At 43.7% G+C, this 16,896-nt stretch overlaps 1 protein-coding gene across 12 annotated transcripts in view; it reads left to right on the forward strand.

The window, feature by feature from the left end:
- Positions 1 to 2,573: 2,573 nt before the first annotated feature.
- The window catches only part of UNC80 (unc-80 homolog, NALCN channel complex subunit), a 181,021-nt gene continuing 166,698 nt past the window's right edge, over positions 2,574 to 16,896 (forward strand). For all 12 annotated transcript variants that reach the window (XM_034785311.1, XM_034785316.1, XM_034785312.1 and 9 more), the window contains exons 1-3: positions 2,574 to 2,678; positions 3,834 to 3,882; positions 16,318 to 16,474. In XM_034785311.1, coding sequence (XP_034641202.1) covers positions 2,587 to 2,678; positions 3,834 to 3,882; positions 16,318 to 16,474 — 298 coding nt within the window. In that variant the 5' untranslated portion in view covers positions 2,574 to 2,586. The remainder of the gene's footprint in view (positions 2,679 to 3,833; positions 3,883 to 16,317; positions 16,475 to 16,896) is intronic.

A 16,896-nucleotide genomic window follows, 5' to 3' on the forward strand; every position in this document is an offset into this window, starting at 1 on the left:
CCCTCTGTTAGAAAAGGGTTGTGGCATGGTGCATGACATCCTCCTGCCCAAAGGCTAGGGCATAAAGTCATATACATCCTGTCTGGCATTTGGTATTGTTGGTCACCAAATTTCTGCTGTCCTATCTCCAAGAAAATGCATGAATGAATGGTTTGGGTCCAAACCACGATACGTTACAGGCAACTATTCTCCACCTTCGATGTCCTTGCCTGCGAAGTCCCACAAGGCTAAATCTTCTCCTTTATCACATTTAGCATGTACATGGAACAAGTGTGGCAATTAGTGAGGCAGAACAGGCTGAAGTGCCAGCGTTATACAGCTGGCACACACATGTATGTCTCCTTCATATCAAGTACAAATAGCAACCATAGTTCCCCACCCTGCCAGGAACGGTGTGGCTCAGGCTTCAGCCCTGGGGTGGTGAGTAGCAGACTTAACCCATGCAGCAGCAGGCTCCATCCTCTAGCTGTCATGTTTTGGTCTGTGGTCCAAAGCTCAACACCCCATCCAGGCCTTGGCTGCCTCTCCTGCCTCTTCCGCAACACCAGCCCCCGCTGTCTCCCTACCCACGTCCTCATCCAGCACTTAATTCATCCACTGGCTTGCCAGAGCCAAGTCAGGCTGTTGTGAAAAGTGATGTTTGTTAATATCACTTTTCACTGCCTCCTAGCTAACTAGTCTGCTGCTGTGAAAAGTGGCCAGCTCTAGGCACCAGCAAACCAAGCACGTGCTTGGGGCGGCACATTTTCAGGGGCGGCATTCTGGCCATCTTTTTTTTTTTTTTTCTTCGGGTGGCAAAAGCTTAGAGCCAGCCCTGGCAGCAGCAGGGCGGGGGGTGCCCTGGGGCTTCTGCGGTTTGCGCTGTGGGGGAGCAGCGCCCGCACCTTGTTGCTGGGCTGGGCAGGCTCTGAGCAGGGGACACTTGGGCTGGGGGCTGCCCCGCGGGGCACACGGAACCGCCTGCAGGTGCCGCAAGGCAGCCGCCCCCCAGTGCCGCAGCCGGGACTGGGCGAAGCGGCCTAAGCCGCCCAGGGACTGCGGCAGGGTAGCCAGAAGCAGCAGCAGCAGCGGGGCCATAGAGGGCGAGGTGCTGCCATGCGGGGCCCACGTCCCGCTCTCTGGGGCTCCATTCCCTCTGGGGCTACCCTGCCGTGGCTCCTCAGCCCTCTGCTGGGGCGGTCCCCTGGCTCTGCCCTCCCGGGTCCCGGCTGGTCCTGGAGGCAGGAGCCCTGGCTGGTGGGACCCTGGGCTGAGGCGCGGCCCGGGAGCCCCAGTGCTTACCCCAACCCTGCCAGCGCCGGACCGGCTGGAGGCGAGGGGGGAGTGGGAGGAGTCAGCACTAGTGGGGGGAGAGTCCAGTGCTGGGGTGGCAGGGGGTGCGGGTGGGGTGGGGGGGGAGAGCCCAGCACTGGGGCAGCAGGGGGTACGGGTGGGGTGGGGGAGAGAGCCCAGCGCTGGGGCGGCAGGGGGTGTGGGTGGCGGGGGGAAGAGAGAGCCCAAGGCTGGGGCGGCAGAGGGTGCGGATAGGGGAGGGCACTGGTGGGGGGGGTGAGAGCCCATGGCTGGGGTGGGGGGCAGCCAACATTTTTTTTGCTTGGGGCAGTAAAAAACCTAGAGCCGGCCCAGTTAACAAATAATACAAATATCACTTTTCACAGAAACAGACTTACTAGCTGGCATGTCTAAAGCAGAGGGGAAAAAGCAACCGCACAAGCAACAATGACAAAAACATGCAAAGCACCTTATTTATTTGTATTCTGTTTAGGTTCAGTAACAAATAGAGACAACAGTACATCTTTTTATTATTATTTTTTTAAAGCGGTGCCTAAATAAATTACAATGAGTTGGACATGGCGACAGGCATATTTAAGTTAATTGAGTATTTTAGAAAAAAACTGTCAGAGCGGCCACCAGCAGGAGTTGGTGGCCGCAATCAGAGGTGAGAAGCTCGGCCTTAAAGCACCATCATAAAGGAACAGGTAAGTGAGTCATTCCCTCCTCCTCCTGCCCTATAAACAACCAAAGGTCACATCCTCTATAGAACAGGGGTCACCCTTTTCCAGCCCCTGCTGCACCACAAACGTGAGCCCCTCCCCGTCTCCTCTTGCCACCTACTGATGTCCCGCAGGGTGAGGACCCCTTTCCTGCCCCTCTTTTTTGGTAGTTACCCAGCGGGCACCCTTAGGGGGCTGCACACGGCTATTCCTCGCAGGGGCAGAGACCGGCGGGGATGGGGGGAGAGGGGGACGGGGCGGCTCTGGGCGGGCTGGGGTTGCGCTCGCCACAGGTGGTGCTTGGCCCAGCCGCGGGGAGGGGGGGGAGTGGCGGCAGCAGCCCCGGTGCTGTAGGCGAGCGCTGCCTTCCCCGGGGCCCTGCTGGGTGGGTGGGAGAGCCCGGGGGGTGGCGCCCCTGCCACGGGCTGGCGCTGGGCGCTGTCCGCGGAGGGAGGTGCTGAAGGCCGGGAGGAGGCGGACACCGTCGCTCGCTCCCCTCCGCCCCCCGCCTGCTGCAGCCATCTTGCGCGGCGGGGGAAGCGGGGCGGCAGCCGCGGGCGCCGCGGGCTGGCTCGGGGCGGGCAGCGCCGCCATGGTGAAGAGGAAAAGCTCCGAGGGCCCGGAGCAGGAGGGCGGCCGCGGCGTCCCTCTGCCCATCCAGACCTTCCTGTGGCGGCAAACCAGGTGCGAGCGGGGCCGGAGCTGCGGGGGGACCCGGCGCGGGCCCCTGTCCCGCTGGGCAGGCCTCGGGGGGCCCCGCAGCGCTGCTCCCGCCGGCGGGGCTGTCGGGCCGGCCGCCTCTCTGCCGGGGCGGAACGTGCCTGGAGCCGGAGCGCCCCCGGGCCAGCCCCGGGCTGCAGGGTCTGCTGGGGGAGGCTGGCTGAATATTGGGGGGGGATGTTCCCCCCACTTCAAAATCAGGGCTAGCTTGAGGCGAATAGTATTTCTACACCCTCCCAGCCCCTCCCAAACCTCTGGCTGTCAACCTGTTAGTGTGATGTTTGTTTTTGTAGGGTCTCTATTTTGAGGGGAGTGTGTGGGTGGGTTTGTTGTTTATCCCAGTGGTAGACTGCGAAGGCAAACTTCCAACTGAGGCCTGAGTTTGAGCAAATACTGCAAGATGAGGTCCTACATAGCCTCATCGACTTCAAGGCCAGAAGAGACCATCATGATCATGTAATCTGACCTCCTGCACTGCCACAACCTCCCCCACCCACTCCTGTAACAGACCTATAACCCCTGGCTGAGTTACTGAAGTCCTCAAGTCTAACTACTTGTTGTGTGGTGGGTGGGTTTTCTGGCTAAAGCTTGTGAGGAAATGGAAGCCTCCAAGCGATTCAGAGAGCTGTGTATTAGAGGAAAAGAATCATTAACACAATCTACTAGCAAACCACAGCTATTCAACTCATAACTTCCATAATACTTAATATATTCTTATTCTCCTAAATACTTTGATAAACGGTAAATGTGACTACTAGAAAATGCATCATTTGGATGAGTTAAAATGGCTGAATTCTTTTTACCTTTAGGGAAGAAAATCATATTTTTAAAATGTCTTGCTTTCATATTGGTATTTGCCTGGTATTTGTGAAAACCTTCTGTTTATGGAAAAGGTAATAACATTCTGTACAGTGCTTTCAACAGGTATCTGAGTTTCTCGTGGCTTCATTGCTGTTTGTTACATGGACTTATCTAGCCACTTAAATAACTGACAAACATTTGTCACACTGACAAAATAATTTAATTAAAAATGACTCAATAAAAACATGCTTAATATGCATATCTATAACTACTGTTATGAAAACTAACTCTTGTTTTTGTTGTTTGTTGGGTTTTTAGTGCATTTTTGAGGCCCAAACTTGGAAAACAGTATGAAGCTTCCTGTGTGGTATGTGGCCTTTTTTTTTTCTTAAACTCATCATAGTTTACTGGTTTTATGCAGCATTGGCTAAATATGGAAACTTAATAAAAGATTGAACTCGAAGGGCCAAATAATCTCTGCTGTAAATGCACTTACATCAGTTGTTACCCCAGAGATGGAAAAATGTTCCAAATACGAATGCAAAAAAAGTCAAACCAGACATGCAGCCCAAAATGCAATTAAAAGCGTATCAGTTGAGAAATCTGTCATGTTCAAAGACCATAGTAAAGACCATTGGGCAGACAGCTTCAGTGAATTGTCCACTGGAAACCCCATCTCTTTCTGCAAAGGATCATGCAAATTCAGAGCTTACTAGTGTGTAGAAGAAGGCTAGCATCGTATTTCTCTGTAAACGTGCACTTCTTTAAACTATACATGCTAAATTTCATATTCTATTATGCTGCCAAACTGTGTACTGTTCTAACTGTATCTGCCTTTTTTTATGGTCCCGCCTACATTTTGATAAGTGAAACAGTTCAGCTGTCATTTACAAATATGGCCCATTCACTGTTGCCTTCTTCCTCCAAATCAACAGGCTACATACATAACATGATCCTCCTCTAGTGCCCCCTGCCTTTTTTCACATCAGTCTGAGGAACATCAGCACCCTCTAACTCTGAGGGTATGTCTACACTGCAATTAAAAACCCACAGCTGGCCCATGTCCGCTGACTAACGCTCAGGCTAAGGAGCTATCTGCAATGTAGACATTTGGGCTTGGTCTAGTGCCCAGGCTCTAGGACCTTGCAAGGTGGGAGCGTCCCAGAACTTGGGCTGAAGGCTGAGCCTGAATTTCTACACCACAATTAAACAGCCCCTTATCCTGAGCCCCGTGAGCCCATGTCAGCTGCAGTCTCATTGCAGTGTAGACATACCCTTGATTTGTAAACAGGAAATGAAGTTTTTCCCAAAACAACCTCTGAACAAACTCACCAAAGCTTTCTCTGCTATTGAGTATATTGAAGACTGAGCACTAAATAATACTTTAAGCTTTTATGCTACCTTCCTGCTTGAGAGTGTGGTTTTTTTTAAATGTCACAATACTCTTCTGTAGAAGTATAATCCTTTTTTGAGGCGGTGGAGATGGTGGTGGTGGAATGGAAGCATGGAGAGTGAAGTGCCTTGTCTATGGTCCCTTACCTTAGTAAATCACTAGCAGAGGTAAAGTAGAATGCAGATCTCCTGATCTCTAATCCTGTATTTCAAACCACTAGGCCATGCTCCATCTCCACAGCATTAAACAGAGGTTATTTAAAAAATATATATACTCCCAAGTACCAGGAACTTCACATCTTGTGGAATAGCATGAACATGCTGCTGAAGATGGGTACAACAATACTGTATTCAGTATGAGATCACAACATTCTTGCATGTGATTTGAGTAGGGGGCTGTAAACGGTGTCTGAGGCACCTGAGAAGCACAGTTAGATGAGATAGGGTATCCCAGGCTAGTGTACATGGGGCAAATACAGCTTTCGATATGGGCAGACTGTAAGTAGAGGCCATAAGGCCCTAAAGAGATGTCATGCTGAAAAACGGTCTTAAGCAAAACACATTTTGTACTTAGTGCCTCTTTGGATGGGGTGAAGGAGGGGCTTCAGGGACCTGAGCAGGGTGGATTGATTTAAATCACCAATTTTAATCTCTGTTTACATCAGCAAGCAGGAAATTTTGATTTATTTTTTTAATCAATTTTAATCATGTTTCTGCATTTGTAGTTTCTTAGTTATCTTCCCAAAGAAAGGCTGATTCTCGCTGGCTGATCAGCATTTTAATGGTGATTAGCAACTAAATATAGTCTTTTTGCTGACCAGGAGAACACTCTATTGATACACATTTGTTTAAGCAATTATATAGCTTAATTTACATTTAGTTTTGCATTTAAAACTAACAGTTTCTGATAACTACTTCCTTGTTTGATTAAACAGTTAGTATCTGTAGTTAGTTCAATTCATTATGTTCTTCAGGATTTTAGAACTAGTAGATCTCCTCTCACATGTAGTTTTTAGTCATAAATTGGAAGAGGGACACCAAACGTTGCAGCTTGTTCAAATTGATTCTTTAACTTTTGAAAGAACTAGCCATTCCAATGAACTAGCTGAATAAACTGACATAAAGAAAATGTTCTCTCTGAAATTGCGGAAAAGGCTACTGCTATCAAACGCTAGTTCAGCACTTCACCAAACTCTGGTTCCAGGTGCCTAGCCAATGACCTCCAGCTGTTCAGTGGCTTGGCGTTCTTGAAAACTTGGCTACAAACATGTACCGTTAATTTTTTTTTGTATTTATCTTAAATTACTTTAGAATATAATAAATTAGGCCTCATCAAAGATTGTCAGTTTCAAATTTAATTAGGTTTATTTTTTAAATAAACAAACCTGTTTAACAAATGTTTCTTTCAATCCACACTGCCCCTGAGGTCCTGGCTCAGCTACCCCTACCCCTTGTTACTGGTGGCAGCTGAATCTCTTCCTCCAGGAGGGTGCTGGGGCCTTCCTAAAGGACCCTTCCATTGGGGGAATTCTGTGGAGGACCCCTGCACACATGGTGGTCCAGAGAGGTAGGATTGCTGGGGGTCACATGCCCCCAAAGTCCTGGCTGTGCAGTGGTTGGGGTTGGGGCTTAGCCAGCACTATGCCTGCTTGTGCTGTTGGCAGCAGGTAAATATTATCTCTGTTTCACTCAGACATGAAAGATCATGTGACTTGAGTAATGTTATACAGGAAGCCTGTGGCAAAGCTAGTCCCAAAAGCACCTGTATCATCCTGTCTGGTATTGTAGCCCCATGATTAGCCTTGCTCTGACAGAATGTGTGTAAACTTCAGCTGTAAGGAGCTAGCTGGCCCCTATAAGGAAGTGCCCAAGGGGATGCAAAATACTGCAGAGGGAAATAACCACCAGACCAGAAGGTCACTAGGGAACAGGGTGAAGAGAGAACACTGATGGTATGAACAAACTCAGACCAGGTTGTTGGCACATAATGGCCTCAAAAGGAAAGTCATAATGTAAGTGACCGTGGGGGAGCAGAGCACACACCAGCAACAGACTCAACATTGCCTATGAGTCTGCAATCGCTACAATCAGTTCATGACATAAGCTTTCAATACTACTTTCCAGATTGCCAACTCTGCAGCTGTTCCCTTCCTTTCTGTAATTCAGGTGGCAGTGGAGCCCGTGTAACGTGTCAGTCTGCTGAGAATAGTTGGTCAGACTGTCTTTTGAAATTTCTTACTAAGGCAAAGTTACAATAAAATGTTCACATACTACATCATACATCAGTTTTATAACTTTTTCTGGATCAGGTTAATATTCAAAGAACCTGACTACAGAGTCTGACAGGTGAGCCACTCTCCTGTGTGTATGTTGAAAAGGGTGATCACATTTCTAAATACCTGTCTTTTTTTTGGCACTTCTCTTGTGTACATACTTGGTATGAAAACTTTTCTGTTACAAGGACAGTCCATATCTTAATACATCACAGTTCCATAGGAGGAAGAGTTACATTTTTCCAGTAATATAAAATACGAAGTCTAGCTACTAACAATAAAGAAGAAATTAATTGGTTCTGTTTAATATGTAGATTCTCTCCTGGAGCATTAAGTAAGGAGGTCAAGGGGGCTCTAGGATACTGGCATTTTGTCATAAAATGAATCTCTTTAATAACTTCTTCCCCAAACCATCTAATTCCTGGACTTAACCACCATGTGTGCAAGTATGTACCCTTTTCCTTGCAATGCCTCCAACTGAGCGACTCCCTGGTAGCAAAAATGTGCCAGATCTTAACTAGATTCAAATGCTATCAATACAGCAATTTATAAATATTTCCTTTATGAGCTGCACATATTGAAGATGTATATCCTGTTTCCCATATAGAGACCCACTCCTCCATATCAGTTTTTTTTTCCAAATCCCTCTCTCATCTTTTCATCTGGGTTGTCTTTTTATCAACATCTTTTTCAGTCAAAATTGTATGTATCTTAAAAATCAAACCTTTTTTTTAGCTTGCTCCTGGTTGAACTCCTCAAATGCAGTTAAATGTCTAGAGAGAGCTGCCTTGTATCCAGATTTCACAATAAAATGTTTGCCTTGTTAAATACAAGATCTTTATATAATTTTAGTATGTCATTATTACATATCTTTTGGTATGATTTCAAATCAGGACCCAGGAACAACTGTCTGAATGGAGCAATCTTGGCTTTTACCCACAACTAGTAGCTTTGATATTTTCTAGGGATAAATTCCTGAATATTAATTAAAGTAGCTAAGGGAGAGGGCCTCCCTGACAGCAATTTTGTAGAAAAATAGTGCAAAGCTGCTGAGGTGGTCTGAATGAATGGGTTTTTTTTCTATATTTAATAACCTGGATTTCTTTTTAGCCCAACACTTACTATGAATATTTGGGCTCCAATCTTGATTCAGTTTCACCTAGTGTGTGGATGGTCGGTTAACCCAATTAATCACATTTTAATTGTGATGGCTAATAATAATAATACGGTAAATTAGGGAAAGTCAGTCTACCCCACCTTTGAATGTTAGAACACACCCTTTCTCTTTTTATGTTTTAAACATGAATTTTAATAGTGCATCCTGCTATATTTTTAATGTCTTATCAGGGATGTGCTGAAACAAAAGTAGTATTTTTGGAAGGACATTCGTCTTTACTGAGGCTACCCTACCTAGCCAAAAAACTTCATATTTGTTCCATTCCTTCAAGTCTTTTATTATTTTATTCCACATTGGAGGGTAATTTACCTTTAAAAGTTTTTTCCCCACAATATTTATTCCTAAATATTGTAAAGACTTCTTCAGCCATTTAAATTGATGCAGCTGACAGTTTGATTTGGTCCTTTCTGGAATATTAATTTCTAAAATTTCAGATTTATAGTAGTTTATTTTAATCCTGCTACATGCCCAAATTCCAAAGTCAATTGTTTTATAATTTTTAACGAAGCTTCTGGATCGTTCAAATGTAACAAGACATTGTCAGCATCCAAAGCTATTTTGTGTTCTAATCCAGAAAGCATTTTGATGCCCTTTATCAAGAGGCTGTTTCTCATATTTATTGCAAATGGCTCCAGAAGGAATATATAGGGCTTATTTACACTTTTAAAACTGATTTCCAAAACCAAACCTTACCAAAATCTGTCTAAAGTACTCCCACTACAGTTGGTCAAAGATTTTCTCAGCATCTAATGAAAGCAGCACACAGGAAAAATTGCTAGAATTAACATTTTTAGATCAAATTTGGAGTTCTTCTGATATCAGATAGATGTCTGCTGGCAATCAATCCAGATTGGTATGGGTGAACACATTTGGGCCAGGTGACACTCAATCTGTTTGCTAACAGCTTAGCGTAAATTTTAGCATCTACATTAATTAAAAAAACCATGTCTGTATGAGTCACTATTGGTAAGATCTTTTCCTTCTGTAGGAATGACCATGATTTTTGCCTCTTTCCCTTTATCTGGCATCTTGTTTAATGTTGTTTTGCTGGGGAACAATTCAGTTAAAATAGGAACCAACGCTTGCTGTAAGGATCTATAATACTTCCCAGAATCCCTGGGGCTTTATTGGATTTTAAATTCTTAATTACAGTTTTAGTTTCCTCTGCAGCAATTTGCGTATCAAGAGCTGCCACATCATCCTTTGAGAGCTGAGGTAATGTCACACTTCTCAAATATCTACTTATAAATTTAGGATTTGGATGTTCTGAAGCATACAAACTATGGAAAAAGTTAGCAAATGTTTCAGAGATCTGTTTGATGCCAGTTACTAAATCTCCCTTCTTATTTCTAATCAGAGGGTTGGCTGATTTATCTTGTTTCTTTTTTAATGTTCGACTATCAGCTTTATTGGCCTGTACATAATATTTTTGTTCAATATATCTAAGTGTTTGTAATCTTCCCTCTTATCTCATTTATTTTGTTAAACACTACATAAATACTCCTGTAGATTTATGTCTACCTTTCAAAACAGAAAGTTCTTCAATCCACCTCTCTTCTTCAAGACCTCCCATCTTTTTTAGATATGTTTTATTTATAAGGATCCCCCTTATTCCTGCCATTTTAGCATTCCAGAGAACACTTTTATTGTTTACTTCCTTATTGTTTATTTCAGTATATTTCTGGAAATGTTCATCTAGCTCTTGAATTCTAAAAGGGTCATATGCCAAGTTTTATTCAAGAACAGGGCTCTTCAGGACTCAGTGAAAAAACAATCTTTCAATCCAATAAGTGGAGGGACATGATCAGACCCACTAATAACTCTCAGATTAGATTTTTTTCTAAGTTAGCAGAGGTCGTAGAAACAAAAATCGTATCAGTCCTGGAATAAAATCAATGAGGAGCAAAATAATCCAGATGTCAGAACTGTACATGTTCATCTCCCATCGCATCCTCATATTTTAAGTGATGCAACAGTTTTTCACTAGTTCCTCTTGACTGTCCTTTGTGTACATTCGATCAATCCAAAGTGGGATTAGTGCACATTAAATCCCCTGTCCCCAGAATAATATTCCCTTCTCTAAAACTTCCTACATTCCAAAAAAACTATCTTTTTCCAAAAAAAAGATCTTGTTTTTGATTGGGAGCATGTATATTGGCTATGGTGAGAAGTCTACCTTTCAAAGACCCCTTAATTAAAATCTGTACTCTGTATTTGTAAGTTGTGCTGAAACAGTAAAAGGGAAGCGTTTACCAAACAGTTTTGTCAACATTCTTCTATTAGATTGACCTGGAGAGAAATATGGTAGCTGTGTTCAAGAAGTATTCAAGTATTTATCATTTTTTCTTCAGGTGTGTGTTTCCTGTAAATTGATTATACTTGGAAAATCCTTATTCAGAGCAGAATACCCTTTTCTTTTTTGTGGCATTGTTCATCCCTTCACATTAACAGTTATGACACTAATAAATTCACCCATGAGTACCAACTCTGCTCTTGCTCAGTATATCATCCTTTGTTAAAAGCAGTGAGACTCCCCAGCCAGGTGCCAGGTCGTCATTACATTTATATCTCTTCTTTAAATATGACATTTTAGAGTTCTCCTCATACACAGTAATTTTAAAACTCCGACATACATTGCTTTTTCATTTATTTCTCTCCTTTTTAACACCAATATTGGTGTACCCTGATCCTGAGGCTGATTTACCATAATTTGTTTGAATTCTGAGCCCTAAAACTCTGTTAATATATTTTTTCTATTAAAACATATAACAATATTTAACATCTGTTTATATTCTCTTGTTCCCTTTTTCTCTCCCACCTCCCTCCCTATGTATTTCCCCCTGTTGCCTGGTCATCTCTAGTTGTGAGAGCCCAGGCTACCCTTACTTCCTCTGTGGGTGTGTAAATTCCCTGGAACATGGAACTATTCTTTATATATTCTTAAGAATCAAGTAGTATGTTACCAAACATATTTATAACATTGGGCACTATGAGATTATAATACCATCTTTGAGTTCACTTATTCGGACATTTTCCGCCATAGGTGACCCTTCTCCAATTAATATACATTTTGGAATATTTGTGATAACTCAAGTCAAACTTACCTCATTAGGGGAGATCTGGGTCTTTTCCTATCGCATTAATAACTTAGTTTATAATGTGATTTATATTATCTATAATGTTATAGCCATTAAGTGTACTGTATCCACATAGAGTAAACTATCCAAGGTGCTATATACCCCAGCTACCATTTAACTATATCCCTTTGACATTATAACCACATGGATACAATATCCATTATTTATTACACTGTCTTAGCCTTTGTACTAGTCCTGTTCTTGTCCAACTGCCTCCATGGTTTGTTTGATGGAGGGGGAAGGAGGGATGGACAGATCTTTGTAGTGAAGGATTTCTTTCCTTTCCTACATATCCAGATCTTCTGGTCTTTCCTCGTGGTTTGATGTGCCTCTTTCAAGATGGCTGTTGCCACCATACTCCCCCTTTGGTTTGTCCTTTCCAAAATCGCCACTGCCACACTTCCTCTCCCAGCCACAATAGTTCAACTTTATTTTTGTTTTCATCTCATTGCACTCACACACTAACTCCTTACAGTAGGGGTGGCCAACCTGTGACGCCGGAGCCACATGTGGCTCTTCATAGGTTAATATGCGGCTCCTTGCATAGGCACTGACTCCAGGGCTGGAGCTATAGATGCTAACTTTCCAATGTGATGGGGAGTGCTCAATCCTCAACCTCCTGCTCTGCCCCAGACCCTGCCCTCACTCCACCCCTTCCCCCGAGCCTGCCATGCCCTCGCTCTTCCTCCCACCCCCACTAGAGCCTCCTGTGCACCGTGTAACAGCTGATCGCGGTGGGCGGGAGGCATGGGGAGGGAGTAGGAGGCACTGATTGGTGGGGCTGCCGGCAGGCAGGGGGCGCTGCAGGTTGGAGTGGGGGGAGCTGATGTGGGGCTGCTGATATATTAGCGTTGCTCTTTGGCAGTGTACATTGGTAAATTCTGGCTCCTTATCAGGCTCAGGTTGGCAGCCCCTGCCTTACAGGATAAGGAGGGTCCAGTTCAATATCTCTGAGCTTTCCAAGTCAATTTTAATATGTTCTTAAACTGATGGTACTGGATTCTGTAGCTGGATTTCCTTCCCCCCGAGGCAGCTCTCTGTTACTGGCATCTGCCAGGTCTCTTTAGCCTTCTCTTCTCCTCCCCCCTCCCAAAATCTGGCTCCATGGTCGGCTATTCATTTTTAGGGCACAAATCTGTGGATTCAGGTTGGCCTGTTTTTTTTTATCTTCTTATATTGCTTTAATTTATTTCCTGTATTGAAGAGACCTGGATTAGGTCACCACTGTGTTTGCTAGCTTAGCCGTGCCTCTGTCAGGCTGGGATTTTGGGTTTTTTTAGCCTATTATAGCCAGACTCTTTGATTTCAGCTACATTTATAGCTCCCTAGGATCCCTCTTCTATTTTACACATTTCAGCACTGTCCTCCTGCCAAGGGTCTATGTAACTTCTAGTGAGTGGAGGGTAAAAAGTGGGCTGTTCATCTTGATTTTGCATAATTTTCAGGCGAGACTAAAGTAAATGGAATCACTGCACACCTACATTGCTGCAACTGAGAGCAGAGTCTGACCCAAAGCACCATATTTTGCATTCAGTGTGCAGGCAAAACATCAGCTGAACTTGCAGGGAGCTGTGCTTGCATACACAAGACAGGGCAAGGCCCTAAGGAAGTTGAGGGAAGGATTCAAATTTTGCTGTCACTTGAGCTAGTGTAAGCCAGAACCAGAGTGGGGACTGACACTGTAATCATAAGGCCTGGTTCTCCCAATCAAAGGGGAAACTTTGTACCACATAATCATTAGCTTGCTCTAAAGTTTGCTTAACTGGCCATTGGAGAATCCCTCATACACAGAGGAATCCTCTGGCAAACCTACACTAGCATCATGGCTCATCAGCCATCCCCCTTCAACCCACTGGCATAAGGGTTGAGTCCTCTTAGCTCAATTTATTCCTAGCCACTGCAACAGCCCCTGCAACCTGTGGGCAGCTGGCGTAGGTTAGAGCAGTCTGAAAGAGGCTCCAATCTGACAGCCTTCCCAGGACCCAGATGCCCTAAAGATTGGAGGAATGTAAAAGTAGTGTAAAGCCACCTTTGCACACTCCCTTTCCCCCTCCTGAATTGTACTGAGTGCTCAGAATCTGGGCTGTGTTCTGTAGCCTTTAGGGCCCTATGCCATTGTGATCTTTTGAAGATGAGGACAAGATCTTGAGTTGGATCTAGTGCTGGAGGAGAAGCCAGTGCATTATGCAGAGCAACAGAATGGCCCTACATCTGCCTCCCACACACACACATCAGCATAGAATGGCTGCTTTGTGATTTTTTTTCTTCTCCCTTCCCTTATACATTTAATGTACTTATAAATTTAATGGCAATGTACGCAAGAGTGTGGGCCTCTATTATTTTGTTCCTTTGTTAGGACGATCCATTAACAAATCAAACTTAATGTTAAATAATGGTAGATAAATGCCTTGTTTATTCTAGATTGTACACAGAAAGGTGTATGTATGAGCAGTCCCTTTCGTACTTCTGTGTGGGACAAATTGTATTGGCCTTACTCACAGTTAGTGATCCCTTATTTCTTGAATAGGCCCATTGATGTGAATGGGGTTAGTGGCTGAGTAAGTTACTACTCACTCTGAATGAGGGAAGCAGAATCTGGTCTATTATGTGTAGCTGCCAGAGTAAATAAATAGATTTAGGTTACAGTAGTCTAGTAGTTTCAGACTAGTTCAGAGCAGGCAATAACTTCTCCCAGCTTCATGCCAATATATGGAAGCAGGCATATTTTATTCCGTTCTGTTGCCTGAATGAAGTCTCTGCGGAGAGAACAGTCACGTTAACAGATAAGGGGGTTTGACAAATGGCGATTAAAATCCTATCTTCCTATTCTGCACCAAACCCATCACAACTACTTTTTCTAGATAGAAAAACATAAGTGTTGCCCCTTCTGGCCCAAGCAGTTAGCTAATATTCAGGGGCCTTGTGGATTGTTTACATTAGACGGTGAGATTAATTATATGAGTCAGAAATATCTTTGGTGCAAGTCCTGTTTCCCTGAATACAGTCGGAACAAATAACAGGAAGCAATTTTCTTGTTCAGGAATCCAAGCCTGCTTCTGTTCAGTTTTGTGCCCAAAAGATGCTTTCTCTTTTGGGTACCTCTCAGCATCATGCTACCAGTTCCTCTCTGACTTTCTATTTGCTTACTCCCTTTAAGGCATGCAGAAACAAACAACTGCAGTCCCACCACTGCCCCAGCCCCTGAATTTTCAATCAGTTTTTAGGGAAGCCCCTTTTATTCTGTTTGAGTTAGTTCTTGCTCTGGTCTTCCATGTGGCCAATGCTTTGGATGGTGTCTTCTATTGTTTCAGCCATCTTACTCCATAAAGGAGCTTAATTGCTTCTCAGTTTAGCCAGAATGAGGGGCAGCAACACTCCATCAGCGTCAGTGAGATTTTTGACTGCCCCTAGATCAGATGTGCTTACTGGCAGCTATAAACATCCTCGAGCATAACAGTACATTTCTTGCCAATGTTTGACTATTATTTCCAGCATCTGATTCATTATCGTCATATTCAGTCCTGCATATCCACCAGTATGTCTGTCCATGAGATGACGCTGTATAAGAGTCACATGGTCCATTTTCATTGAACTCAGCCTATACCCAGCACTGTTAGGATGTTTCTCTCTTATAGAACAAACATATGCAAAGACTACTTTCCTGCCCTTGGTGTATGTAAAGGAATATTACACAGCCTGTTTGACTGGTTGGTACTGCACACTTTGAATGGTGGTTGAGTTTTGATGGCCAGATTGCAAGTCAAATTTCTTTTGCTTTACTCCTTTGTGATTAAGCTTATTCCTGATAAATGCAGCTTTTTTTTTTTTTTTTTTTTACCAAGGATGGATTTTTGTGCCTCTTGTTGAGGGATGAATTTTATGAATCTGGTGTGATGGCATTTGAAGCATCCTTTAGGTCATGTACATTCACTGTTACTTATCTCCATGAGCATAGTAAAATTGGCTAAACAACTTGTGAATGAGTAGATTGCCAGAAGGCTACATTGGTTTGTGGCAAGGGCCTGTGATATCACGAATACAGTCCTTGACTACAGTAACGTCAGAGGAACATAATTGCTTCAGTGACCATATAAGGAGGTCTTTTGGGCATATGTGAAAGAATGGACTATAGAAATAGCTTGGCTGTCTAATAATAAGCTTCCGTAAGGGTTTTTTCCCCCTCTATAAAACAGATGCACTGGCCCTCAAATCTTGTGCTACTTGAGGCAACAGTAATCAACATGGTCAAGCCAGCAACCGCAACTGTTTGCAAAAATACTATATAATGTCCTGACAAAGGATTTTACACAATGATTAACTTTTGTGACGGGGTGTGAAAATATTTCCTAAGGCCTATGTGCTTTTAGCAGGCTGCTCTTTATGCTACATAAAACCTTCAAAGAGAGTGTCAAATCCTGCTCTCAGTCACGCTGGTGTAAATCTGGAGCAGCTCTGTTGACTTCAACAGAATTACTCCAGATTTACACCAGCATAACTGTATGCCAGGTTTGGCCCAGAGTACTTACGTTTATATGGCGTTTGAAACTCATTTCTTTAATTCTTTTGACTAAGGAAGGTATATTAAATGAACCATGCTACTTCTGAATTCTTCTGAGTGCTGTCTCCTGATTAACCATCCATCTAGTGAGCTTTGGCTATAGTCTTTCTTTTTCAGGAAAATATTTTAAGGAATAATTTTACTGAAAGGAACTATACGTTATATTTTGTGGAAAATAATATGTGACAGCAGGAGCTTTAGAAGAGAATACACAGTCTTGCAAAGCATGTGCTAGGATAATATTTTTTCTCCTTTTTTTTCTTAGTCTTTTGAACGAGTTTTAGTAGAGAACAAGCTGCATGGTCTTTCTCCAGCCCTCTCTGAAGCCATCCAGAGCATTTCTCGTTGGGAACTGGTTCAAGCTGCCCTACCACATGTACTCCATTGCACAGCGACCTTGCTTTCTAACCGAAACAAGCTAGGTTGGTACTTGCATTAGTTTGCTTTTTACTATTACCTAATCTTCCATTAAAATATCACAAAGTTGTGCTCAACATGCCATACACCATACTCTCCCGGAGCCCAGGCTCCAGCCTGAGCCCAAACGTCTACATTGCAATTTTATAGCCCTGCAGCCCGAGCCCTGTGAGCCTCAATCAGCCGACACGGGCCAGCCGTGGGTGTTATATTGTAGTGTAAAAATACCCATTTTCTCCAAGGTATAGGACCCAATCCTGCAAATCCATGTTCACACAGCAGTCCATACTCAAGCAAATAATTTCCATTTAAGTCTGTGGGCCTACTAGGGTTAGTAAGGATTATTCACATAAGTCAACTTAGCAAAATAGGTTCTCTTATTTCTCCTGTTTATTGTATTTCAACCTCAAAAATATGATGGGAACCC

This window comes from Trachemys scripta, chromosome 11 (genome assembly GCF_013100865.1).
Source record: "Trachemys scripta elegans isolate TJP31775 chromosome 11, CAS_Tse_1.0, whole genome shotgun sequence".
Lineage (NCBI taxonomy): Eukaryota > Metazoa > Chordata > Testudines > Emydidae > Trachemys > Trachemys scripta.